The sequence below is a fragment of the Desmodus rotundus genome, chromosome 1, assembly GCF_022682495.2.
Source record: "Desmodus rotundus isolate HL8 chromosome 1, HLdesRot8A.1, whole genome shotgun sequence".
Taxonomy (NCBI): Eukaryota; Metazoa; Chordata; class Mammalia; order Chiroptera; family Phyllostomidae; genus Desmodus; species Desmodus rotundus.
The window spans coordinates 173,265,850-173,292,082 of NC_071387.1; the positions used below are offsets into that span (position 1 = coordinate 173,265,850).

At 36.7% G+C, this 26,233-nt stretch overlaps 1 protein-coding gene across 2 annotated transcripts in view; it reads left to right on the forward strand.

Annotated features, from left to right (window-relative positions):
* Positions 1 to 22,645, forward strand: part of SREK1IP1 (SREK1 interacting protein 1) — a 30,987-nt gene extending 8,342 nt beyond the window's left edge. Inside the window, exons 2-5 of one of the 2 annotated variants that reach the window (XM_024578463.4) lie at positions 2,838 to 2,885; positions 7,013 to 7,156; positions 16,127 to 16,199; positions 18,254 to 22,645. In XM_024578463.4, the coding sequence (XP_024434231.1) occupies positions 2,838 to 2,885; positions 7,013 to 7,156; positions 16,127 to 16,199; positions 18,254 to 18,443 (455 nt within the window). In that variant the 3' untranslated portion in view covers positions 18,444 to 22,645. The remainder of the gene's footprint in view (positions 1 to 2,837; positions 2,886 to 7,012; positions 7,157 to 16,126; positions 16,200 to 18,253) is intronic. The other variant, XM_045186286.3, reaches the window with a different exon arrangement.
* The last annotated feature ends 3,588 nt before the right edge of the window (positions 22,646 to 26,233 follow it).

The window sequence follows — 26,233 nt, forward strand, 5'->3', positions numbered from 1 at the left end:
TGACTGGGAATCAAACCCACGACCTCTTGGTATACAGGATGTGCTCCAACCAACTGAGCCACTCCGGCCCAGGCAGTCTTAGCAAACTTTAAAGAGGAGTAGAACAAAGAGCAACACGGGGACCTAAGATGAGGAAATGGTTAATTTCTATCAGAGGAGGGGCCTCACAATATAACCTTGTTACTCATTCTGACCACAGATTTCGAGTCTGTGCAATTGTGTTGGCAGAGTTCTTATTCCAAACAACAAAATCCGACTGGTTAATTTTAGCAGAAAAGGAGAGCTCTCAGGGAGCTCACAGAATCTATGCAAAGGCTGGAAAATATGGCTCGGAAGACAGATAAGACTAAGGAAACTCATAGCCAAGCTCCTGCACAGGTCAGACCTGGTGAGGGCTGCCTCTGCCCGCTGCATCCCTGCCGCTGGAACGGGATCCTGAGAGCGGACTGAACGCACTGTCCCCACTTCGTTGTGCAGTTGCATCAGGTTCCGAGTTCCAGGGAGAGGCATTTCTTTGGCCAGGCAGTCATGAAAATTACAGCCTAATGAAGCTTGAAATCCTAATTTAACCAGACTGGTAAGGAAATAGCTGATATGGAGTTCCTTTATTTCGAGTTCTTGTTATATTTCCCCTTCTTGTACAGTTTATAACTTTATTAAAGATGACCTGCTCTGACCAAGTTTCATATTTTTATTTGAAAAATATGATACTTGAATGAGGAGTTTTATCAGTGTCTTTAGTCATAAATGATGTAATTTCTAATACATGCTTAGATAAGATCGTTTTGGATCTGCCCATTACATTTTTAGTTTGTTGTAGGAGTCGTAATGGTGCATTTAGTACAGTTTTTTTTTTAAATTCAGTATTATTTAGCGTCTGCAGTTTCTATGGAGACAGACTTAACATTGACCTGGATTCTCTGAGCTTTTTTTCCAACATGCAATTATTTCATATTGAAAGAGCCTCAGATTGTATTATTAATCCAATTTTATTCCTCAGTCTGCTACAGTGCAGCATACAATTTTCCTGTTCTATGCAATCAAAACCACAATGTTTATGAGAAAAAAAAAGATTGGGCACAACCCTCAAAAACTTCATCAGTGGTACATTAAAAAATAATAGGAACCTGATGAAAATAGTAGTATAATTTTGCACATGTTGATTGGTTAAAAGATACATAAATACTGCAATAAATGGGGCACTATACCTTTTAAAAGACATGAAGTTTGAAGTTTAAAAGACATGGGTTGTTCTGAAATAATAGCAGGACGGTGATGTATGGAACCAGAGGGGAAGTTGTCCCACCAGATGTGTGTGGACACCACTCACACCACTCATGGTGAGCTGGAGTCGCTAGAAATGGTTTGAGTTGTGTTGGTCTGTGTATGCTGTGTGTTCCTACGAGGCTCAGAGCGACTGATGCAGTTTTCTGCATTTACCTGCGTTTTTCATGGATGGAAAGTTACATTATGTTCATCTCACTCTCTTACATCAGTTGTGTTGAAAAAAATCTATATTTTTAAAACAAGCATTATAGCAGAACTGACTATTTTTACTAGAAAAACTCAATAATGTACATTTTAAAGCAAAATTGGGTATGGGGGAAAATGACTAATACTTTGACTTCATAACATTAAAATGTTTGGAAAAATGATTTTTCTTTTAAAATAAGCACTTTTATATTTGTCCTACATGCACTTTATTGTTACATTGAGATACTATCTCTATTTGAAGGGTTTAAGAGTAAGATGGCCTTCATTAGGAAAATAGAGTAACACCGCACTGACCCTCTGATTGGTAGAAGTCCTTATTGGAAGTTTAAGGTAGCTTCAACTGCATATGCATGCAATGGAATATTATCCCTCCGTAGAAAAGGAATGACATTCTGATTTGTGCTATAATACGGGTGAACATTGACAACATTATGCTCAGTAAAATAAGCCAGACACAAAGAACAAATACTGTATGATTCCATATGTGAGATACCTAGAATGGGCACATTCAGACAGAAGGTAGAATAGAGATTACCAGGGGCTGGGGGTAAGGGGGAGTGGTCAGCTATTGTTTAACGGGTTCAGTTTCTGTTTGGGATGCGGAAGAAGTTTGGAAGTAGGTGGTAGTGATGGTTGTACAACATTATGAATGTATTTAATGCCACTGAATTGTGCCCTTAAAAATGGGTAAGAGGGTAAATTTTATCACAGTACAATTCAGTTTTAACTAATTTCATCTATTATTTATATCTTCTATGTTACATGCATATTCCAGTAATTAGAGATACTGTATAGATGTCTGAGCGTTGCTCAGAATGAATATATGACTAATTTTCTCTTACGAGTGCTCATTTGAGTGCTGAATTGAGATGTTTTTTTACAACACCCAGCAATTTAAGTATTTTCCTGGAATTTCATCAGTTTCTTAAGAGAAAGTCATTTCTTCTAAGGGAAAGCAGAAAAGCGTACATTAACCTGAATGTTCCTATATATCTAGTAAATTATTTATTTTACATTTGAGGTTCAGACTGAAGTACCCTGACATTTCTTCCTCAGTGTTACAGACTCAGGGAAATATGTAAGCTCTTGACTATAACACTGCATTTGTTGAATTAGAGAAAAATATTTTCTTAAAGTATTTGTCAAAGGAAGTAATTCGAGTAAATTGGCTTTTTCAATGATTCCTAGTAACCATAATAATTGAGTGCTGTTACTAAGCTGTATCGAGATGATTTTTTTTAAGAAATAAATTCTCTAAGTGGTTTTCTTAGGTTTTTCAAATGATGAAATTTTTGTGTTTTTACTTTATATGTCTCCTAAAATGTTATCCAATTGTATTTTAGGGTGCAACAAGGATAGTGTTCGAGCAGGCTGTAAAAAATGTGGCTACCGTAAGTACATTAAAAACTAGCATTGTGTACGTGAATCATTTCCTCATTGGGCACTGTCATTTAGCACCCAGATTCCAGGGCCCTGGGCACAGAAAGTCCTTTTGCCCTGTTATTTATCTCATGTTTGAAGTGATTTAGAACTTCATCTGTCAGCCCTAAATATTCACTTTTATTTCCTGCTACAGACTAAGTGGCAGGTGGCTATAGAGCTGGTGAGTCAGCCAAGATGCCGTGAAGCACACAGGGAGTAACAGACTCAGAGTCGGGAGAAAGTGTGTGCCCCCGCAAGTGCTTGTATACCTCTTCTTTTACTTCTCCCCCTTCCAGATGCTAGGTGAGAGGGAAAAGCAAAGAAAACTAGTTATGAAGCATTTCCCTATTTATTGAATTTATTGAAATTGGACCCAGAACTTCTGCTTGCTGACAAAATTTGATTTTAATGATTATTAATCTCCATTATGATTAATGGAATGGAAAGGAAACTTTAACCTGTGCAATAATATACCCCAAACTTGTAATTATGTACTGTACACAAATATTTCTCTAGTTAAATGTGACAATTCCTAAGACTTTGATAACAGCTGTAATAATATTTGCTGTTTTGTAAGGTGTTTGGAGACCATGCAGATGAGCCTGGATTGTTGTTAGTACTCCGTATTTTGTCAGTATCTTTCAATAGTTATATTGTTTCAGAAAGCTTCAAGTTAAGGGTGAATGTGTTAGTAAATAACATGGATCTCAGTTTTTCATGGCAGAGTTTCCTCAGCAAAATTAGAAGAATGGTTATTTCTGTAATAAGGTGGGTTTTTGGGTTTTTTTTTGAAGTTGGCAACTTCTGAATATTGAAAAGCTACAAGGACACTGAGCCTTTCTCCATGGAACACGTCTCAAATTATGATAGTTCTCAGAAAATATGTTTAAAAGTTCAGTACAATAGACTCTAGTTGAGCATTTCATCACAGAAACAGGAAATAAAAACATGCTTAAATACCCTTAACAATTCATTTAACTTAAAATTCGAATCTACTGATACATAGTCATGACCTTTTCTTTGCTTATGGGTCTGCTAATAGGTGTTACATGTAGTCTTTTGAGTGAAAATCATATCTGAAATGCATTTTCCACTTTTATAGCTTGCTTCTTCAAAGACAGGGAAGCAGTTAAGATACTTACAAAGAAATTTGAATGCAAAGTTGTTCTATCATTAGTTCTCCACTAGGGCGATACTACCATCTAGAAATCTCTGGATGGTTTTTTAAAGTTGTCCATAGGGGTGGGGAGCAGTATGACATTTATCATGTAGGGCCCAGGGATCATAAACGTTTTACAGTGTGTAGGACGTTCCTGGACAAGGAAGAATTGTCTGCCCCAAAACATCAATGGCCTCTCCTCTGAGAAATAGCAATGTTTTCTCATTGTCCTAGATTCCCCCCCCCCATCTTTTACAATCTTCTTGCCAGTGTCTATTTTGAAAACTGCTTTTTAAAACAATTCATTTACTTCAAGTCTTTCCAAAAGTACAGCTTGATTTCATAGAGATAACCACTCATTTTTTCCCCACACTTACATTTTTTGGCCTACATGATGTTATATAAGCACATTTTGGAACAACCAATAACCGACTCTTGGTGGAATCCAATACCAACATATGGAGTAAAACGCACAGGCATGGGCTGAGGAAAAGTGACAAGAAAGTAAATGCCAGGATGAGCAGGAGTGGGCGCAGCATCACAGAAGCCGAAGAAGTAAAGTTTTTTGTTTTTGTTTTTAAATTGAGGGGCATTGTCAGGTGTGACAGATAAGATTTGTAAGAAAAGAACTGAGAAATGTTCACTGGGTTTGCCAGGTAGGATGTTTGCTGACCTTAGCAAGATTAATATAAGTGAACTTGTGGGTCGTGAAACAAACTACCGCATTTTTCAGGCTATAAGGCGCACTCTCCCCCCAAATTTGGGAGGAAAATGGGGGTGCGTCTCATAGTCCTAATGTAGCGTACCTGGCTTGCTGGGGGGAGGGGGTGTGGCGGTGGAGCGTGGTTTTTTTTTCCTATTTTCCTCCTCTAAAACCTAGGTGTGTCTTATGGGCTCATGCATCTTACAGTCCGAAAAATACGGTATGTAGATTCAGGCCCCAGAGGTGAGAAACAAAAAAAAGTGGAGAGGCTGTGATGTCTTTGTTTTCAAGGGAGAAGCAAGCACCTGTCTTAGTCCATGGGCGCTGCTCTAACAAACACCAGCGGCTGGGCAGTTCTAAACAACGGACCAATCTTGCTCACAGAACGGGGGCCCGAAGGTCCGAGATGGGTGCCTGCATGGTCCGGTGAGGGCCCTCTTCCAGGTCACAGACTTTTTGTCTTATCCTCACGTGGGGGAAGTCTCTGTTATAAGGCATTAATCCCATTTATGAGGGTACCACCCAGTGAGGCAGAGACTACTTTTCCAAGCTAGGAAATTAATATTAAAAATTGGCCTGGTATTATATTAATTAAGAAACTTAAGTCCAGCTACATGTCATGATTAATAAAACTACACCAAAAACTAAAAACTACATAGAAATTCTCATATAAAGGGATGGGAGGAAAGAACAGGTAGATATTAGGCTGAATGTTGTTGATATTCAGCTGTTTCATAAAAATTGTAACTTCATATGATTCAACTAATAATAACAAAAAACCACTAATAGAACAATTTTAATATCAGACTTTTGAGGCAAGAGCAGTACTAAAGATAAAGAGAGATTCAAGAACAATCAATCAAGAAGATAAATTAATGATCTTGAATGTGCTTACTTATAATCTCAAAATATGTATAGCAAAAACTATACCAAGGAGAAATGGACAAATCTATGATAGAGGTACTTAAAATTTCACTGTCAGAAGTTATTAGACAAAAAAGTAAAATGGAGAAGATTTAAAGAACAAAATAAACATAGAACCCTATTCAACAAATAGTGATATATATTCTTTTAAAATACATATGGAATCTCTTCCTAAATGTACTACATGGTGGACCACAAAATAAACATCAGCAAATACCAACGAACTTATATCATACCAACCCCATTTTCTGACAACACTGTAATAAATTTAGAAATCAACAAAAGCATAGTCTGAAAACTTCCTATGTTTGGAATCTAAAAAGAGCACTTCCGAATGATTCATTTGGAAGAAATGCACAACGGAAGAAACTCGTTTCCAGCGGTACGGCAGATTGCACCCTCCCGTAAACCACTGAGAAACTTGGCCAAGTGTGCAGTACACGTTCTAGGGATATTAGCATGCTAGGAAGAAAGTAAAGAATACTCGGGGCAGCAACTGTAAGAGGTAGGTCTTGAGGGTACCTGCCAAACCCAGGGGGTTTGAACTTCTGTTTCCACGACATGACAGCGTGCAGGGGATGAAAAACTATCCCCTGCATCCTGTCCAATGTTGGGAGTCTGCTAGGAGATGCTCTTGAGTGAATCTAGAACTTTTCCAAAGGACTTCATCCTCAAGGGAGAACTAGAAATGAACCTTCACACAGACATGTGGTGAATCATCTACCATCTGTGGGTTGTGAAATCACTTATGTGGTTACCGTCAGCATTGGTTTTTCTGAATATTAAATATAGTAATGCTTCATGTAACTTCTGTTTGGATTGTTGTGTCGTAGTGTATATTTGTATATGAGTGTGTATGTGAATGTATTTGGTTGCATTGTAATTTTTTACCATCATCATTGAGCCATAGTAAAAAAAAACCAAAAAAGAAAGAAAGCTGCGGCGTCAGAGGCGCTGTGCTGTACGTGCACAAAGCCGGGAACTGCCGCGCGCTTCCGCGTTACTCACGGCAGCAAGGGGCTGCCAGCCGCCTAACACTCTGTCAGCGGTGGAAAGGGTAAACAAATATTTTTATACAAGAAAACATTACGCATCGGGTAAAATGAGATCATCTCATCGACCATTAACATAGATAAATCACAAAACTAATATTAAGTGGCAGAAACAAGTTGCCGAGTGAGAGGTAAGCAAAATTGAGTTTATGTTTTAGAAAATAATAATATAACATGGTGTTGCTTGCCATGAGACAATAAAAATATATATATAATGTATCTACCATTTTGTCGTTCATGTTTTTTGGTTTTACTTAGCTGGTCACCTGACTTTTGAGTGCCGCAATTTTCTCCGGGTAGACCCCAAAAGGGACATAGTTTTGGATGTCAGCAGTACAAGCAGTGAGGAGAGTGATGAAGAGAATGAGGAACTGAATAAATTGCAGGCATTACAAGAAAAAAGTAAGCAGTGCTTTTTTCCTCTTCATCCTCTCAAAATGTGTCTAAATGTTCTGCTCTATTATGTCATGCTCATCTGTTTTTCTATTGTGTTTATCATTAAGATATCTTTTCTGTTTTATGTAAGAACTCCTGCCTAGGTAAGGAAATAGGCTTTGAACATTGTAAGTAATTTGCCCCAAATCAAACAGCGGGTCAGTTACAGGACCAGAGGCAAGTCTGTTTTTATGCCCGAACCCAGGTTTTGTTGTTGTTGTTCCATCACGCTACGATATGTCCCACGGGGCAAAAGTCTGATTTAACACTTGGTTTCTAGCCCTGTTTGGCCATTTTTTAGCATGTGACTTTCAGCAAGTCACTTTGCCACTCGAAACCTCAGTTCCCTTGTGGAAAAACACAGAAGCCTGGGTTGTTAAATCGCACTGATTCAGGTCAGAGGTCTCAGCCAGTGTCCAGCTTTACTAAGAATATAAATCTGTAAATGACCGTGAGGCATAGGCAAAGCAGCAGAGTTCTGGGATGGCCAGTGCAGCTCCCCAGGTGTTTTCTTTCTACTTCAGAGCCCACTCTAGCCAGAACTTACATAAGAAGTTCCATAGTGCTTACACAAAACAAAGTCACTTTAATCATGAAACATCTCAATTTTTTCTGGATAGTTACATTTTCCAGGGAGCCATGCCCCGCAAATCTGTTGATTCCAGGATTGTTACCCATCAACAATCTTAGGCAAACCAGGGACATTCTGCTGTAAGCAGTCTGTAAATGAGGATTCTCTTGCCAGCAGCTTGATCATGGACTTCCAGCTTTCAGAACTGTGAGAAAATAAATTTCACTCCCCTCTTCCCTCCTAGAAAGGGTTCTCTAGCTAGCAGATACCATATATTTGTTTCCAGGAGATCTGTAATTAGCACTTGCATAAAGAAATTTCTTTCCTGGGGACCTCTTCCTATCCCTCCCTAAGCCCCTCAAAGAGAAGAGAGATTACAGACCTGTTTAACCATTTCTTTCCCATCTTGTGTATAAAATGGCCTATCTTTGCAGTGGGGTTTTATTGTCTGTGAAAATACTTTGTAAACTACAAAATACCACATGGTAGGTGTCACACAAAAGCAAAATACATTTTATTTGAATATGGGTTTAAGCCTGGGATGAGAGAAATACAAGAAGTTTAAACTCATTTGGGTCATCAGATAACAATAAACACTTTAGAAATTTTTAAGCTTTTCATATTATATCTGGTGAAAGCAAGTGCAAAGGCCAGATGCCAGGACACTGGGATGAGTGAGAGGGCAGAGAGGTCAAACACAGGCCCCCTGCCTGCGTGTGCAGCCGCAGGGTGAAGACAGGTGCTTGAATACACACCCTCACTTTTGCTCCCTGCTGAAACATCCCTGAAATGATAGTAGATTTTTTTTAAAGACATAAACTGACAAGGGCAATGAAAATGGGATAGGAAGCAATAGTAACGAAGTTTCGCCGGAAAGCAGGTGTTTTAGTGATAACAGACTGCACTCTTGAGAAAGACACATCCTATAACAGTGGAGAAATCTGAGCAGTTACCTGACAGGCACTTTGAAACCCCCTGAAGACTTGATAATGGGTATCCTTCGATACCTTTGTAACTGAGGAATTATGAAAGACTAAAAACAGAGGGACTGGTTAAAAAATCTGAGGTAGTTAGATGCTCAGTTCCTTCCTCCTACTCTGAAGCCAGGTGGCTTCTTCCCCCCATCACCTGAGCTGACTACTATTGATCAGTTTTCCAGACAGGCAGGAAAAGGCTTCTTAAATAGGAGCATACCAAACAAGGTGAGAGCAGTAGGTTAGGGGCACGTACAGAATGGTGAGCATCTTTCAGCAGTCTTCAACTGTTTGGTTCCCGGACATGTATCGCCTAGGCATAAGATTGGAAATTCACCTCTAGAGACTCTGACTCATCTAAGAAGAAGGTAATAAAGATATTGACATCAAGGTTCTTCAAGAACGTGGCCTAGCCAGGTTACCAGTGAAGTCCAGATTTCCAGCCTTTGCTTGCTGAAAGCTTCCAGTCATCTTTTTCGACAATCAAGGAGCACTGAATTTCTGAGGAAAGACTCTAGCCTGAAATACGAATACCAAATCCAACAGACCAAAAAAATCAACTCGAAGAATATAGTCGGTGAAGGGATAGGAAAACCTAAGAGAAGTAATTAGTATCCAGTTTTATGGAAGGATAAGGTACAGCATCCATGGAACATGAATAAGGTACTATAAAAAGAACAAAAACAAAACAACTTTTAGAAATTAAAAAGAAGCAGACATAAAAGTGATAAAAATGAAGAAATCTTAGCAAAACGAGAATAAAATAAGACAATTGAAGGATCAGTCTAGGAAATAATTCATTGAAATGAGTCACAAAAAAAGAAAACAAAATATTTCCAAGAACTAAAGGATATTAGTTTCCAGATGAAAAGATGCAGTAAGTGCCAAGCCCAGAATTAAAAATAGACCCCCACAAAGACACAAAATTATGAAACTTCATACCATAGGAAACAAGGAGAACATAGTTTAAACTTTCCAGAGCCAAGGTTAAGACAGGTCGTAGGTAAAGTCAGGAGCCGGAATAGCTTTGTATTCTCTAAAGCTATACTTGTAAGCTAGTAGATGTGAATAGTACTTTCAAATTTTTGAAGGAAATTCATATCCAAGATAGAATGATACACCCAACCAAATTATCCAAGTTTTGAAAAATTTACCTCTCACATACCCTCATTCCAGAGGTTTCCTATGGAAGTCAGGGAGTAGACCCAGAAAGGAAGTCCTGGACTACCTTGGACTTATACAAGGTATAACTACCTTTCCTTATACAAGGAAATACAAGTGGTAAGAAGGGAGTGCCTAAGGTGCTGGTAAAGGGAGATCCCAGGCTGTAAAGTGAGCAGCTAAACCGCACGGAGCAGAATGAAGTTTCTAGGAGAGAAAGCCTAAGCCTGTCCGTCCACAAGGGCAGCTTCTATCCCATCCGTCTGTACTGCCCTGGTCTTTAAAAAATTAATGCACAAAATTTTAGTATTAGGAAGGATCTTAGAGAACACATAGTTTAAACACCTAGTTTTATAAAAAAAGAAAAGGAAGACAGGTAACCTCTCCAAGTCAGTACCAAGATCTAGGTTCTTGACTGCTAGTTTTCATTATAACATGCAGCTTTCCAACATTAAAGATCATCCATCTATCTGGTCTTACCTTTATATTTTCCTTATCACGTCAGTCTTGAAGAATAGAGTACACTCCCATCCTGAGTAGCGGAGTGGTTTATGCTAGAGTGATTTTTCAATCAGAAGACCTGGGACAAACCCACCCTGGGAAGAAGGACAAGGGATTAACATATAAACTCCAGGATAAGTAGTTGGTAAACTTTGCTTATTAGAATCAGCTTTCCTCTAACCTCACGTTGAGAATGACAGACTCTATCTAACTTTTTTTTCCTTCTTAAAAGGATATGCCCGTGCATAGGCAATTAAAGGCTCAGAACTTGTTTCCAACTCTTCTGACTCTGACCCAGAACAGTGCTCATTTCAGTATATCATGCAGATTCCAATAATAAAGTTTTATAAGAGGGATGCTTTCTTTCATGCTCACCTAATGCAAGCCCAGTGACCCACCCCTACCCAAATAAACAATAGATTGGTTCCTGAGTACTTGGAGGAAGAGAATGTGAAGGTTGTATTCTTAGTTCCATTGATAACTCTTTGATATTGCTCAGATCTCTGAAGGGGTGAGGGTGAAACACTGCCTCGTTGAGTGTCAGTTCTCATCCCCTATCTTTTAGGTAGTCCTGGGGGTTCTTTGAATCCTTCCTTTGGTCCTTGGACGTAGAGAACTCTTGTAAAAATTATCTTGAATATGGTAAAGGTTTGTTTGCTTGTTTGTTTTGTTTTAATGACAAAAAATAGAGCCAGGGAAAGCAAAGAATTCTTAGCATACTTACGTAAATAGTTGTTCTGCTGTTATGAAATACAGTCATGAAAAGGAAGGGAGGGAAATGTCACCAAAAAAACAAGGCTCAAAACTTATTTTTGTGTAAGTTCTGTTTTCTGTTCTGCCCCTGTATGTATATATATTTGCTTCTATTATATTGCATATTTTCCGAAGCATTTAATAGTATCTTTCATTTAAAGATTAAAAAATTTTAATATCTTTTATTTAAAACAAACAAAAGTCTAGATCACAATTTCAGTTCTTTGTGAAAATTAGAGCATGTGAGAGCAGGACTCGACCTGGACAGGAACAAGTATTCTTGTCTTATCATACTCTGCCAGCCCGGAACCACGCCTCCTTAGAATATGCCATCACTGGGGCTGGGAACGGGGAGCTCTCCATCAGTCAGTGCACAGCGAGGGTCCTGAGTCCTTACTGACTCGCCCTGCGTGTGTACGCAGTTCTTCAGGAAGCTGGTGAAGGTTTTATGCTGTGTTTGAACTTCCTGAAGAAACGTTGGAATTGTACATGGTAGTAGCAAATATCCAAAGACCCATTTATGTTGCAGTACGCATAAATGTCAGTACTTACAAAGGACCCAAGAAATTCATATGGGTTTTTAAATTAATCAGCAGTGTGCCTGGCATTAGGAGATAGTCCTCTCCTCATCTTTTATCCCTTAATATTTTACAATATTCTTTTTGTTTAGTTTGGAAAAAAAATGTTGTATTTTGATCACATTGGGATTTTTTGGTCTAGTTTGGTTTTCTTGGCTTGTTTGGTTTAAGAGAATGTTATGTTAAATTTATGCTTGGTTTTATTTAAAGATTGTTGATACAGAAAACTGCGTAGAAGAAAATACCAAAATCAGGTATTTTCGTGTTGCCATAATTGTCTCTCTCCTTCCCTTTAGTAACTGCTGCAATCAAATTCAAATGAATGACTTACAATGGTGGTTTCAAGGTCTGTAAAGATAGGGCTTAAATGAATTCACACAGTGATTGGAGTAAAGCCTATCTGTGGCTCAAAATGTACTTTTTTAAAGACAGCTATTTGCTAAGTAGTTGGAAGATACAAGAGGGAATAAGAAATTTAGATTAATGGATCTGGGTTTGGAACTGCCTACACAGCTATTTAAAAGTAGCTGGAGTAACTACGAGCCTGGTGACAGATTTGCAAACAAAGATATAGTAGCTGAGCCTGCTTGTACTGCTAGGATGGATCTTCCCTTCTATCCCAGATCTCTCCGTAAGCACTGGATCCTAACCTCCAGCTCCCGTGCGTGACATGAGAGACCACTACTCTTGCTGATCGTTACAAAATTTAAGGCTAATGTACATGGGACCCACTTGCCTTCTATTTTGTACCCATAAGGCTGGTTGTATCATTTTCCAAGAAATTATTATTTTGCAAAAACTCGTATTCTTTTTCCTGCTGTGCCCGCATATGTTTTAACATCCTGTCTCAGGGAGAACCTCGAAGAGTAGGGGTGGGATAGTTTTCAGAGTGGTAGCGTAGAAGCACTGAACGCTCTAAAACAAACTTTTGTCTTCAGGGCTTGCACTCTCATATCCTACTGTCAGTACTGCTAGTTCCTAAGGGTGTATGGCTCAGAATAAGTATTTCTTGAATTCTAGGGTTATTTTGTTTTTATTAGAACTAATTTCTCTATTAATCTTTTTTTCCCACATTTTTATATTGTTTGAGTACAGTTGTCTGCATTTGCCCCCCACCCCAGCCATCCCCACTTCCCACCCTTGATCCTTCCCTCTTTGGTTTTATCCATGTGTCCTTTATACTTGTTCCTGAAAACCCTTCCCCACCCCATTATCCCCTCCCACCTCCCCTCAGGTTACTGTCAGTTTGTTCTTAATTTCAATGCCTCTGGTTATATTTTGCTTGCTCGTTTGTTTTGTTGATTACTCATCTCTATGTAATCTTATCTGGGGACTCCTTATTCATCATTCCTAAATGGACAAGGAAATGATTCCCATAGCTACTGTTTTATTTGCTTAGTTTCTCATAACCTTTTATTCTTTTGACATGTTTACAGTTAGTCATTCTGAATTTATTATAGCTATCAAAAAAAAAAAAGACAGCGACTCAAGAGACAGCTAAAGTAAATGTTTTAAAGATTTTATTTATTTATTTTTAGAGAGTAGAGAAGGGAGGGAGAAAGAGAGGGAGAGAAACATCAATGTGTGGTTGCCTCTCACACACACCCTGCTGGGGACCTGGCCCACAACCCAGGCATGTGCCCTGACTGGGAATCAAACCTGCAACCCTTTGCTTTGCAGTCCAATGCTTAATCCACTGAGCCATACCTGCCAGGGCTAAAGTAACTATTTTAATGTCAGATCAAGTACAAAGAATATTACTATAGATAAGAGGGTTTTTTTCATAATGATAAAAGTATCAGTTAATCAAGAGGACATATAAATACTAAGTGTTTACATACCTAAAAACAAAATTCAAAATTTATGAAGCAAACCCCTGATAGAACTACCAGGGAAAATTTTTGTGGATACACAAATCTACACTTATAGTTGGAGGTTTCAACACACCTCTCTCAATAATTGATAGAACAAATAGACATTATATCAGAAAAGATATAGAAGACTTGAATAACATTGTCAACCAATTTGACATATTTAACATTTATAGAACACCTTACCAAACAACAAAATATACATTTTTTTTCAAGTGCATGCAGAACATCTAGCAAGATGGACCTAATTCTGTGCTATAATTCAAGTCTTAAGAAGTTTTAAGTGATTCTAGTTATTCAAAGCATGTTCTCAATCCAGAAGAAAATTAAATTAAAAATCAGTAACAGATAACTTCCTAGAAATTTTCCAAATATTTGTAACTTAACACACTTCTAAATAACCCAGGGATCAAAGAGAAAAAAACAAAAGGAAATTAGAAAATATTTTGAACTGAATGAGCATAAAACCACAACACAACATTTATGGAAGACCCCCGAAGCAGCACTGGGAGGCAGACTTACAGCACTGAATGCCTGTATAAGGAAAGACAAAATGTGTCGAAGTCATGACTTTCAGCTTCCAATGTAACACACAAGAAAAAGAAGAGTAAATGGGACCCAAAATAGGCAGAAGAAAGGAAATAATAGAGGTGAAATAACAAAATGGAAAACAGAAAAACAATGGGAAAAATCAATGAAACCAAAAGCTGTTTTTTAAAAAATCTATAAAATTGAAAAATTGTTATTCAAACAGATCAGATTTTAAAAAGTCATTAATTATCAATATCAGAAATTAAAGAAGTGACAATACTGCAGATTATACAGATACTAAAATAAGGGAATATTATAAACAACCTAATGCCGGTAAATTCAACAACTTAGACAAAATGAACACGTGAAAGATACAAAGTACCAAAAATTTCAAAAAGAAATAAACTAAATGGCCTGCATTTATTAAAGAAGTTAAATGTTCAGTTTTAAAACTTTCAGCAAAGAAATGTCCATAGCTAGTTGGCTTCTTTCATGAATTTTACCAAGTATTTCAAGGAGAAATAATACCATGTCTACATAAAATCTTTTCCAAATTAAATAGGAATAGTTTTCAACTCAGTTTTTAAGACCAGCAGTACCCTGATAAAACCATATTTTGTCTACAAGAAAACTAGACTCCCAGAAATATAGATACAAAGAGAATTTTAAGCAATTGAAATATTTTAGCAAATCAAATCCAATAATATGTAAAAATCATACTATGTTTTAAACAAGTGTAGTGTATCCCAAGAATATGAGATTTTACTTCACATTCAAAAACCAGTCAATGTAATTCTCCATTTTTAACAGACTAAAGACTTCTATATGATAATTAAAATACTTTCAGAAATTATTTGAGGAAGTTTGTTGTCCATTTCTGATAGAAATCGTTAGCAAACGAGGGAGTTTCATCAACCTAATAAAAGTTGTTTATTTTAAAAAAACTGACGAGTTGGGGCATGTTCAGGATGGTATGGTCGTAGACAAAAGAGAAAAAAATGTAGGACTTTATGTAGCAAAGTCTGTATAAGTGATTGCATGTGTGTATTTGGTTATATGGAGAGAAAGCCTAGAAGAATGCACACCAAATTGTGTGCAAAAAAAGCAAGTTAGAGAACAGTACGAGTCCTCTCCTCCAAGGCACCAGTCACATAAATATTGTCTGTGGTTATTGTCCCGTGACCCTGGAATCCTGATCCTAGGATCCCATGACCCCAGCTTTGTGTGAAAAGGAAAACTAAAAAACTGTATTTGATTGTATGGTTTTGTTTTTTAAGGCTTGGAATGGTACCCACCAAAAATTGATTTGCTATAGAAATTAACATTAAAGTACTAGAATTTTTTACTCAATGCATTTATTAGTATTTGAAAATTTTATAAAAAGCATATAATAAAAATAATCAATGGACCTTAAAGGCATTATGCTAAGTGAAATAAGTAAAAAAATACAAATGCCATATGATCTCACTTGTATGTATGATCTGAAGGACAAAAAGGAAACACTAAGCTCATAGACACTGAGCGCAGGTCGATGGTTGCCCGGGGCAGGGTTGGGGATGGCGGTGAAATGGGTGAAGGGGGTCAAAAGGTACAACTTTCAATTATGAAATAAATAAGTAATGGCAATGTAATACGCAAATGGTGATTATAGTTAATATTACTGTATTGTGTATTTGAAAGCTGATAAGGTAGATCTTAAGTGTTTTTATCAAAAGAAAAACAGTATTTTTATAAGTATTTATTGTCACAGATGTGAACTACATTTATTGTAGTGATCATTTTGAAATATTTTCAAATATTGAATCAGTATGTTATACACCTAAAACTAACATCACATGTCCATTATACTTTATTTTTTTTAAAAAATCAAGAGAGGGAAAATTATTACAAGGAATGTGCAGTATCCTAACCAGTGAAAATCATTAACCAAAATCAAAAATGTATATATATCAGTACATAGACCCATGGTGACCTGATTCTTTCCCATCAACACACAGGAATAAATGAAGAAGAAGAGAAGAAAAAAGAAAAAAGCAAAGAGAAAATCAAGTTGAAAAAAAAGAGGAAAAGGTATTCTCCTAAACATCATTGCTTAAAAATCAGGACTGTGACTCCAGGATGGATTATGTTATTTCCCAGTGCACTCCAGTTTAACACTTTTTTTCTCAATTGGAGTTAGGTGCTCAATTGTTAAAGTAAAATAACAGAAGTCCCTCATTTCAAGAATCAAAAATAAAGTCAACATTTAGCCACCTTAAATTTTCTTTTTGGAGCAAATCAAGAATAAATAAATAACACCCCTTCCTTTTATATATTCTAGAATTTTAAGTTTTAGAACAATAGCTAATCTTTTAATGGGTATATGTCTAAATTCTTCACATACATATTTGTATTCATCTGTATGATGTTGGAGCTTAAATATTTGTATTTGCAAAATATTATTGCCTTGTCTAAAAAATTCATTGGTTAATAAGATTTATGTACTCACATGTCATGCTAAAAATTCCTTCAGGTCATTCAAAACCTTCATCAGCTACCTGTAAATTTTTATATCAACTCTTTTAACAATTAACTGGTTAAAGAAATAGATCAAGAGAATTAATGAGCAACTTTTTTCATGGTTAATGAGTGCAGTTTCATTCATACTAGAGCAAACATATACATACAGACATTATTTATAATACAGTTGAAGTGGAGCAAGAGACTGCATGCAAAATAAGCTCCTGAAATGGCCAAAAGTCTCAGGTGAGTAGACAAGGAGGAGAAAGGAATGCAGCCTACAGAGATGGGGACACTCGGGGTCCCTAAATAAGGAAGGCAGTGGTGGAGGAGTCCACCCCAGTCACTCTACAGACAACCCTGCAGGTTCGCATGTTCGCTTTTTTTCCTCTTTGTGTCTCTGTCCAATTTTTTTAGTTTGGGTTTTAACTTCTAACATCTAGATCACTTGAACTAGTTCTTGAGATGCCTATTTCATTTTAAACTAACTCATTTTATGTCTTGTCATACATATTTGGGGTTGCGTATGGGTAGATTGTTACACACTTCATATAAAGTCTGAAGAGATGGCTTTTCTGGGTTTTTTGTTTTTTCTTTTTTTTTTAATAGTAGAGGAAGGACTTCTACAGTTTTTTGTTCTCAATTTAGTATTACAGTAATATTTAAAAAGTTTAATGATAAATCATCCTCATTCATCTATATAGAAGATTCATTTAAAAGTATCTTTTCTGCAACTAGTGAAAATTATTTTGAAATGAAAGTGTTTGTCTGTATCACTCTGCATCTGGAAGAATCAAGTACTTTAACTTGAAAAGTCAAAAGAATTAACAAAAGTGCTTTTATTTTACTAATGTTCAGTTTTTACTCATTTATACAGAGGTACATAATTATAACCCTTTTCATATAATTGCATCCTTTTGTGACTCTTTTAAGAGAATATGCCATTGATTTTCAACTGCTGTGCCGCAGAATTTTTACAACATGCAGTACCTGACTATTTAGGCAGGGGCACTGACCTCTTTTCCCTTAAATTGTCAAAAAAATGACAATAGCCAACACAATGGCTGTCCAGTGTGAACAAATTAAAATTATACCTATTTTTGTCAGAACAGCAAAAACATGTATTTTGGTGTGCCAAACAATTTTAGTGATTAGTTTATGCGTTCCATGAGATGAAAAAGGTTGAAATCGCTGGAATATGCTAACAAGTTACTGCATACAGAAGTGAATTGTATATATAATGAGGCTTGGTAAATGCAACTTTGTTTGCTTAACAAAGTTTTGAAGGGTATGAAGGATGAAAAGCTGAAAATCAGAAAAATAATTTTCATTCCTACCAAAATTAAAAATTATTTAACTATAGAAAATATAACTATAACTGTATAGCTTATATAACTAGAGTTGAGCAGAATAGAGATAATTTGTTTTGTCAATTTCTGTGACCAAGTAGCAAAAAGTTCTAAATTTAGCATTTTAAAAGAATACAAGTATACAAAGCACATTTTGAGTTTCTTTCTTTATACCCCCACCTTTCTCCAAGAAGGATTTAAGGCAGATCAAATTCATTTAAATTTACCTATCAGCTATAACTGCAATTATCAGTCAGTATATATTATTGCCCTTAGGTCTTATTCATCGAGTTCCGCTGAAGAGGACACTTCAAAACAAAAGAAACAAAAATACCAGAAGAAAGAAAAGAAAAAAGAAAAAAAGAATAAGTCCAAAAAGGGGAAACATCACAAAAAGGAAAAAAAGAAGAGAAAAAAGGAAAAGCATTCTTCTACCCCTACTGCTTCTGAAATCTCCAGAAAGTAACTGAGACTGTGGCTCAAGCCATTACATTTAAACATTGCTTCTGAAAATCATTTCACCTTTCTTGGAATTTGCTATATAATTTTGCTTTGCAATAAATCACAGGCTTGTCCACATAGACATTTTTTTCATATATAGGACCATTATCCTCTGGCAATATACTTTTAATGTACTGTGATTACGAAGTATTGAATGAGTCTTACTACTTGATAGCCATGCCACAAGTATGGTTATCTATAGATACAAAACACGTCATTTTTGGTATCTGTGTCTCTATGTTTGACTGGTGTTTTTTACTTCATAAGTTGATTGTAAATGGCTTTACTACAGTCAACACAGGTAATCTACCTGGCCGTCCATGAGTATTCCTGAATCAAGTGTCTACCTTCTAGTGATACAGCGAGGGAGGGGAGGATGCTTCGCTCTTGACACTGAGAAACCTAATAGACTTTTATATCCTGTGATAATGTATACAGGTAGTCATATTCTTCTCTTCTTTTTTAATCTCTGGCTTTTTTTTAATGTCATAGAAGATGAAGCTGATTTATTGATCCTGATGAGAACTTTTTAAATGAATGGTATCAACAGGAAGAAGATAATGAAAATATAACAAAGTTTCGTTGTTTTATGACATGCAGCTAGTACCTGCCTCCTTTGTTTTTATAACTATGAAGATATTTCTTCCTGTTTAAAAAGACCAATCTAGTTCAGCCTATTAGTAAGTCGCACAGAGATAATGTGATGTTGGGCCGGGTTTTTAGGGTAGACTCCTGGGTGGTCTTGCAGATGTGCCATATTGGCATGTCTCAGAGTGATACCTCAAACACAGAACTTTTTATTGAGAAAGATGACAGCTACATCTTCATTAGAACTGACTTTTGTTGTATTCAGTGTGTAAATTTTATGAAGCTTGTTTCTATGAGTAATGTGGAAAATTTTTTATAAATGTGAAAATATTTATTTGTCTGAAATAATTTGTAGTTTTGAAGCAGGTTTCACACTGAATTTATGGTTTCATAAATGACCAGTTTGGAGTGTTTCTCTCTTTTATTTCAGTCATAAACCTCAGGAGCAGTGACAAAAATTTAGGATTAAGAATTTTATTCTGTGCTTTTTAAAACTTAAGAGCCAGGGAGTTGCATCATGAAAGTCTTTATATACCAATGGAAATTTTATATGGGTAAGAATTTTCAAACACGTGCTAGTAGATATAAGTGTTTTACATTTTAAAACTCACAATGATCAGTGTTAGTTACTTTGCTTAACATTCGGGTATCACTTATGCCCAATAACTTAAATACTTTTTATCGTAGCAGCATCAGAAGTCAGTCCATTTTCAATGCGCAGCACCAAAGATGGCAGGTACCTCACTGTGGTGCAGTTACAAATTTTCAAATTGATAACCTACAGACATGGCTTCAGATGAATTCATTATGGTGAAATCAGGTAAGTACATGTAACCACACAGGCCACAAAGGTGTACTCATTCTTTCTTCACCCTACGCCTCTCCCTGGCATGACCTCAGTAAGCCTGGGGGAGCCTCATAACTCAATATACGCTTACCATGCTCAAATTCTAGGGATGCCACGCTCACATCCCTGTGCTATAGCATTACAGCCGCAGAAGCTCTCACACCAACAGCTTTTCCATGGCCTAATTTAGTCATGGGGCCACAAAAAGAAATTATATTGTTTAAACTAAGTATAGCCAGTTGTTTGGAGAGAAACACAGAGCTATTAGGTTTTTAAGGGCTTATTTTCCCATGACTTTATTGTATGTATTTTTGAAACCTGTATTTTCTGAAAATACAGTTCTTTGGCTATCAAAATGAAAAAATTAGTAAAATAAGCTTTTTAAATGATTGGAAAATGCTGTGTATAAAGAATGGCCTCATCCCACTGTGTGACATGGTTTAATATGACAGTTTAGTGAGCAGGGTTAATTCAGTTATTTGTAAGTTTCGTTTCTGTTAATTGTTGAGATTACAATTTGGCTCATTAAATTTTTTCTGAATGGTGACATGATGAATAATGGTTCAGAAGAGTCACGTAAAGTCCAGCCCCAGTTAACGATAGTATGTAAGTTAAAAGATTTTAATGTTTAATACTTATTTTCCCCCGAAACAGTCTTGGAATTATTCTTAAGTAAATTTTTATCATATGAGAGTAGTTTATGAAATATCTCATCTGAATAAAATAAATTTATTTTTACTCAAGTAATTTTCTTCTAAAGTGACATTATTATTATTGGGCTTGGATGCAAATCTCACTAGTATATTTTGGAAAAATTAGTAAAATTTCCTCTCCTGCAATATATAGCAGAAGGAAAAGTCAATTTAGTAGTAAAAATCCAAAAAGTCCTGGCCATTTCTCACTACATGACCTTCAGCAAAGTCATTTAGCTTCTCTGGGCCTTGGTGTTTTTCATATATAAAATGTTGTACCAAATTATCTCTAAGATCACTTCCAGTTCATAGTATATATGAGTATTGATATTTTAGTAAAATTCAAAGTGATATTATTCATTTTAGAAATTATCACAGATAAGCAGTAGCAATCGGTAGTAGTAAAGGTTGTACGTATTAATACTACTGTTAAACACATTCAGCATCTGTAAACAGATAATTGATACTTGGTTAAATCCTTATTGCCCAATATATGTCATTTTTACTAGATGCAGACCGAATTTTTGTTTAGAAATGTGTGTGTAACCGCATTATCTGAACACTTTGAGTCAATTGCTTTTGGGGCGATGGACCTACTCCCCACACATCTCCCTATTTTCTCCATATCATCTGTTAGCTAAAATCTCTTAGATGGATCCCATTGCTTCACACTTAATACACACCTGTTTGTGGTTCTCTGAGGCCAAAGCATCAGTCAGTAAGCAGTAAACATCTGTGTGTGTCTGTATGTACTACTCCCAAATTATAGAACCCCGTGTCACTTTCAGTTAAACTAGGTTGAAGAATTATGAATAGCATTCATAAAAATGCCATTGTGCCCTTTCTTTAACAAACATTTATTGAGTGCCTACCATGGCAAACGCTCTGATAAGTACTGGGGGTACAGAGATTAAAGAGATTCATTTTCTCCCCTGAAGACGTGCATCATTTACTTGTAAGGAGGAACAGCAGAGCACATCATATCAGTGCGATAATTGACCTGAACATGGTTTCCAAGAACACACAGGGGCGCTGTGCTTAGACTGGAGAAGTTAGAAGAGGCTCCCTAAAGAAAGTAGTACCTAAAGTGCATTTTTTGAAAAAGGTTTTATTTACTTACTTATTTTAGAGAGGGTGAGAAACATCGATGTGTGTGAGAAACACCAACCGGTTGTCTCTCCGATGCACCCCGACCTGGGACCAAACCCGCAACCCAGGCACGTGTCCTAACTGGTTATCAAACCTTTTGCTTTTCGGGACAACACCCAACCCAGGGAGCCACACCCGTTAGCACTGAGGTGCGTTTTGGTGGTGGGTGAGAGTGGCAGCTGTGGCAGTTTCTGACAGAGTGGGCTGCTATGAACAAAGACCACAGTGGAGGCCAGCAGGTGTGTGTGTCAAGAATTAACAAGCAATAAGATTTAGGGGAGATGAGGGTGGGGAGGGATTGAACAAAATGGAAAAAGGACTCATGGACAACAGTGTGGTGATTGCTGGGGCAGGGGGTACAAGGGGACTAAGTGGTAATGGACAAAATATAAAAAGATTAAATTAAAAAATAAAATGAACTAAAAGATTTGAGACTCCCATTTTAGGTTCTCAGGAACAAGAGGAGGAGGTCTTAGCGTCTGTGTTAGGGAGTTTGTGTAAATAGTGAGACACCATGAGAGAGTTTTAAGGAAAGAAATGTCTTAATTGGGGTTTGGTTTAATTCATTTCATAAATCCACAAGTCTTAGAAGGTGCAATTGCTCTCATTAGACGGCCACATAGAAAATAATTTGAATCTTTTCGTCCTATTATTTGTACTCCTCTAGTCCCACTTTTCTAAGATCTGATTATTACTGAAAATTATAATGATTTGTCTCCTAAACACACATAAACCTGTTGTATTCTTTATCAGCCCACCTCCAGAATTACATGCATATGTACGTACCTGTAAATGTGCTTTGTTATACATTTTATTTTAGGTTATTTTTTACTGACAAATTCTGTTACTATGTTAGCATTTGTTATGTCCAAATAAATCATTTAAAATACATCTTTCAGTATATAGACTGCTGTAATTTGATAAGGCTTCTTGCTTGTCATATTTTGTCTCATTCTGTGGAGCACAACTGCTCCAAAGTGACAGCCACTCGTACCTGTTGGTCCCCTGGGTGAGCCCTGGGGCTCTCAGGTACCCTCATTGGCAGGGAGTGCCGCAAGAACTGCACCCGAGACGAGCGCTGGGGTTCAGTCTCCTTGAGCAGTTGGCAGTCACGAATGGGAGGTTTCTTAGGCCAGCACAACGCTAATCTCACTTGTAAAACCCAGGGTCTTCTGAGCTCATTTATCTTCTCCCAGGTCCCCTAGAACTGCAGTGCAGAGAATTGGGATGCATCTCCCAGAGCACACCCATGATGCGTCCAGCCGTGCGCGGCCCCGTGTCTGTCCCACAGGTTAGGAGTCTGGAGACCATGAGCATTTCACTGGACTTAAGTTGTACTTCTTGTGTCATGTGTGACCAGTGCCTTAACTAAACTTAGCCTGGATTTTCACCTGAGACATCTGTTGGGTAATACAATGATTAATATCTGGGTATTAAAGATAGCCGACTTTCTGGGATTTTTTAAATCAAGCTGGGTAAAAGATGAAGAAGTACCACAAATGCTATATACATGCTTCACAAAAAAATGAAAATTCTTTGCTTTTGTGACCACTTAAAATGTGACTTTTTAATGGTAATGTTTTAATTTCCAAACTTCCCATGCACTGTAAGCAATTTTAATATTTAAACATTGACAAAATTGTGCTCTTTTTGAACATAAAATGTAACAGGCAGTAGAATGTTACGAAACTGATAATGATCTGGAACTACGATGTCAGCATAGCCCCATTTAAATTAAACTAACTAAAAAAAAAATGTATTCAGTTGCTCTGGCCACATTTCACGTGCCCAGTAGCTGCATTGTAGGTAGTGGCTACCCTGCCAGACTATGCACATATAGAAAGAACATTTCCATCTCAGAAACTTTGCACAGTGCTCGCTTAAAAGATATCCCCAGTGCTCGGCAGAAATTTTTACCACCTAATCGAAAGTTTCTATCCCTGAGCTTTGTACATCTGAGAGCTATAAAGCATTCCTTTTGTTCCTCTGTCAGACCAGAGAAGCTACATTTGCCATATTTGAAAAGCTAGTCTTCCAACTACAGAAATTTTACACAACACAGGGAAGTATGTGTTCCGCAGAGCCAGCTTAAAATTAATCCTTTTTTCCTACTACATTCTATTGTAAAACTAGATCTGTGTTCTTAAAGTAGAAATTACACTTTAAAAAATCTTTTAAGATAATTATAATTTTCAGAAACTATAGTTTTATTTCCAGATTTCTAAGTGATACTACTTCATCAGCCTTAGGTGGGACCAGAGAATGTTTTATACCTTGCATTGTAGAAATTCCTTAGGAACTTTATCAGTGAAGAATTTTTGCCATGGTTATCCTTTAGTGTGCAGAAAATACATATTATGCAAATTATACATTGTAATACATTTTGTTACCGAATGTTAGCTTTTATAAAGGCAACATATTAGTGTGTCCAGCAAGCCCTCTAAAAAAAAGCATGGATTGATTTCTAAGAGACTTAAGACCATTCCACCTAGTTTATAAGACCATTCTCCTGGAAATTACCCATCTACCCAGTAAATTTAATTGGAGTGACATTGGTTAATAGGGTCATATAGGTTTCAAGTGTGCATTTCTGATGCATGATCTGTATATTGCACTGTGTGCCCACCACCCAAAGGCAAATCATCTTCCGTCATCATATATTTGGTTCCCTTTATCCCCCCTACACTCACCCACCCCCTTCCCTCAGGTAACCATCATACTGTTGTCTGTATCTATGAGTTTCAGTTTTATATCCCACATCAGTGAAATCCTGTGGTTCTTAGCATTTTCTGACCAATCTATTTCACTTAGCATGATATTCTTAAGGTCCATCCGTGTTGTCGCAAATGGCAGTATTTTATCTTTTCTTATGGCTGAGTAGTATTCTGTTGTATATATGTACCATGTGTTCCTTATCCAGTCATTATTGAAGGACACTTGGCTGTCTCCATGTCTTGGCCACCATGAGTAATGCTGCAGTGAACATAGGGGTGTATATATCTCCGCGATAGATGGCTTCAAGTTTTTTGGGTAGATGCCCAGGAGAGGGATTGCTGAGTCATACGATAACTCTGAATTGTTTGAGAAACTGCCAGGCTGTTTTCCATAGTGGCTGTACCAGTCTACATTCTCACCAGCAGTGCATCAGAGTTCCTTTTTCTCCACATCCTCTCCGGCACGTGTTATTACTTGTCTTGTTGATAATTGTCGTTTTAACAGATATGAGGTGGTATCTCATTGTAGTTTGATATGCATTTCCCTAAAAGCTAGTGAAGTTGAGCATCTTTTCATGTATCTGTTGGTTATTTGTATGTCTTCTTGGGAGATGTGTCTGTTCATGTCCTCTGCCCATTTTTTAATTGGATTATTTGTTTGTTTGCTGTTAAGTTGTATGAGTTCTTTACATATTTTGGATATTAACCCCTTGTGGGTGCTGTTATTTGCAAATATCATCTCCCATTCCATTGATTGCTATTTTGTTTTATTATCACTTTCTTTCATTGTGCAGAAGCTTTAGTTTGATATAATCCTGTTCATTTATTTTTGCCTTTACTTCCCTTGTCTTTGGGGTCAAATTCATAAAATGTTCCCTATAACCAAAGTCTGTAAGTTTAGTACCTGTGTTTTCTTCTATGTAAGTTACTGTTTCAGATCTTATATTAGGTCTTTGATCCATTTTGAATTAATTTTTGTACATGGGGACAAACCGTAGTCTAGTTTTATTCTTTCGAATGTGGCTTTCCAATTTTCCCAGCAACATGTATTGAAGAGGCTTTCTTTTCTCCATTATGTGTTTTGTCTCCTTTGTCAAAAATTATTTGCCCGTATACACGTGGTTTTATTTCTGGGATCTCAATTCTGTTCCAGTTTGTGTGTCTGATTTTTTGGCGAATACCATGCTGTTTTGATTATCATAGCCCTGGAGTATAGTTGAAGTCAGGTTGTATGATATCTCTGGCCTTCTTTCTTTTTTTTTTTTTTTTTCAGGATTACTTTGGTTCTATGAGCTCTTTTATGGTTCCATACAAATCGATGATGTTTTTTCTATTTCTTTAAAAAATGTCATTGAGATTTTGATGGGGATTGCATTGAATCTGTACATTGTTTTGGGTAATATGGCCATTTTAACTATGTTGATTCTTCCAGTCCATGAACACAGAATATCTCTCCATTTTTTCAATCTCTTTTGATAATGCTTTATAGTTTTCAGAATAAAGGTCCTTCACATCCTTTTAAAACAATGTTGATTCTTCTAATCTGTGAACATGGAATATCATTCCTTTTTGTTGTGTCTTTTTCAATCTCTTTTAATAATGCTTTGTAGTTTTCATTATATAGATCCGTCACATCCTTTGTTAAGTTTATTCCTAGGTGTTTTATTCTTTTTGTTACAATTGCAAAAGGAATTTTTTTTTCTCTTTCTGAAGTTTCATTATTAGTATATAGGAAAGCAGTGGATTTGTGTACATTGGTTTTGTA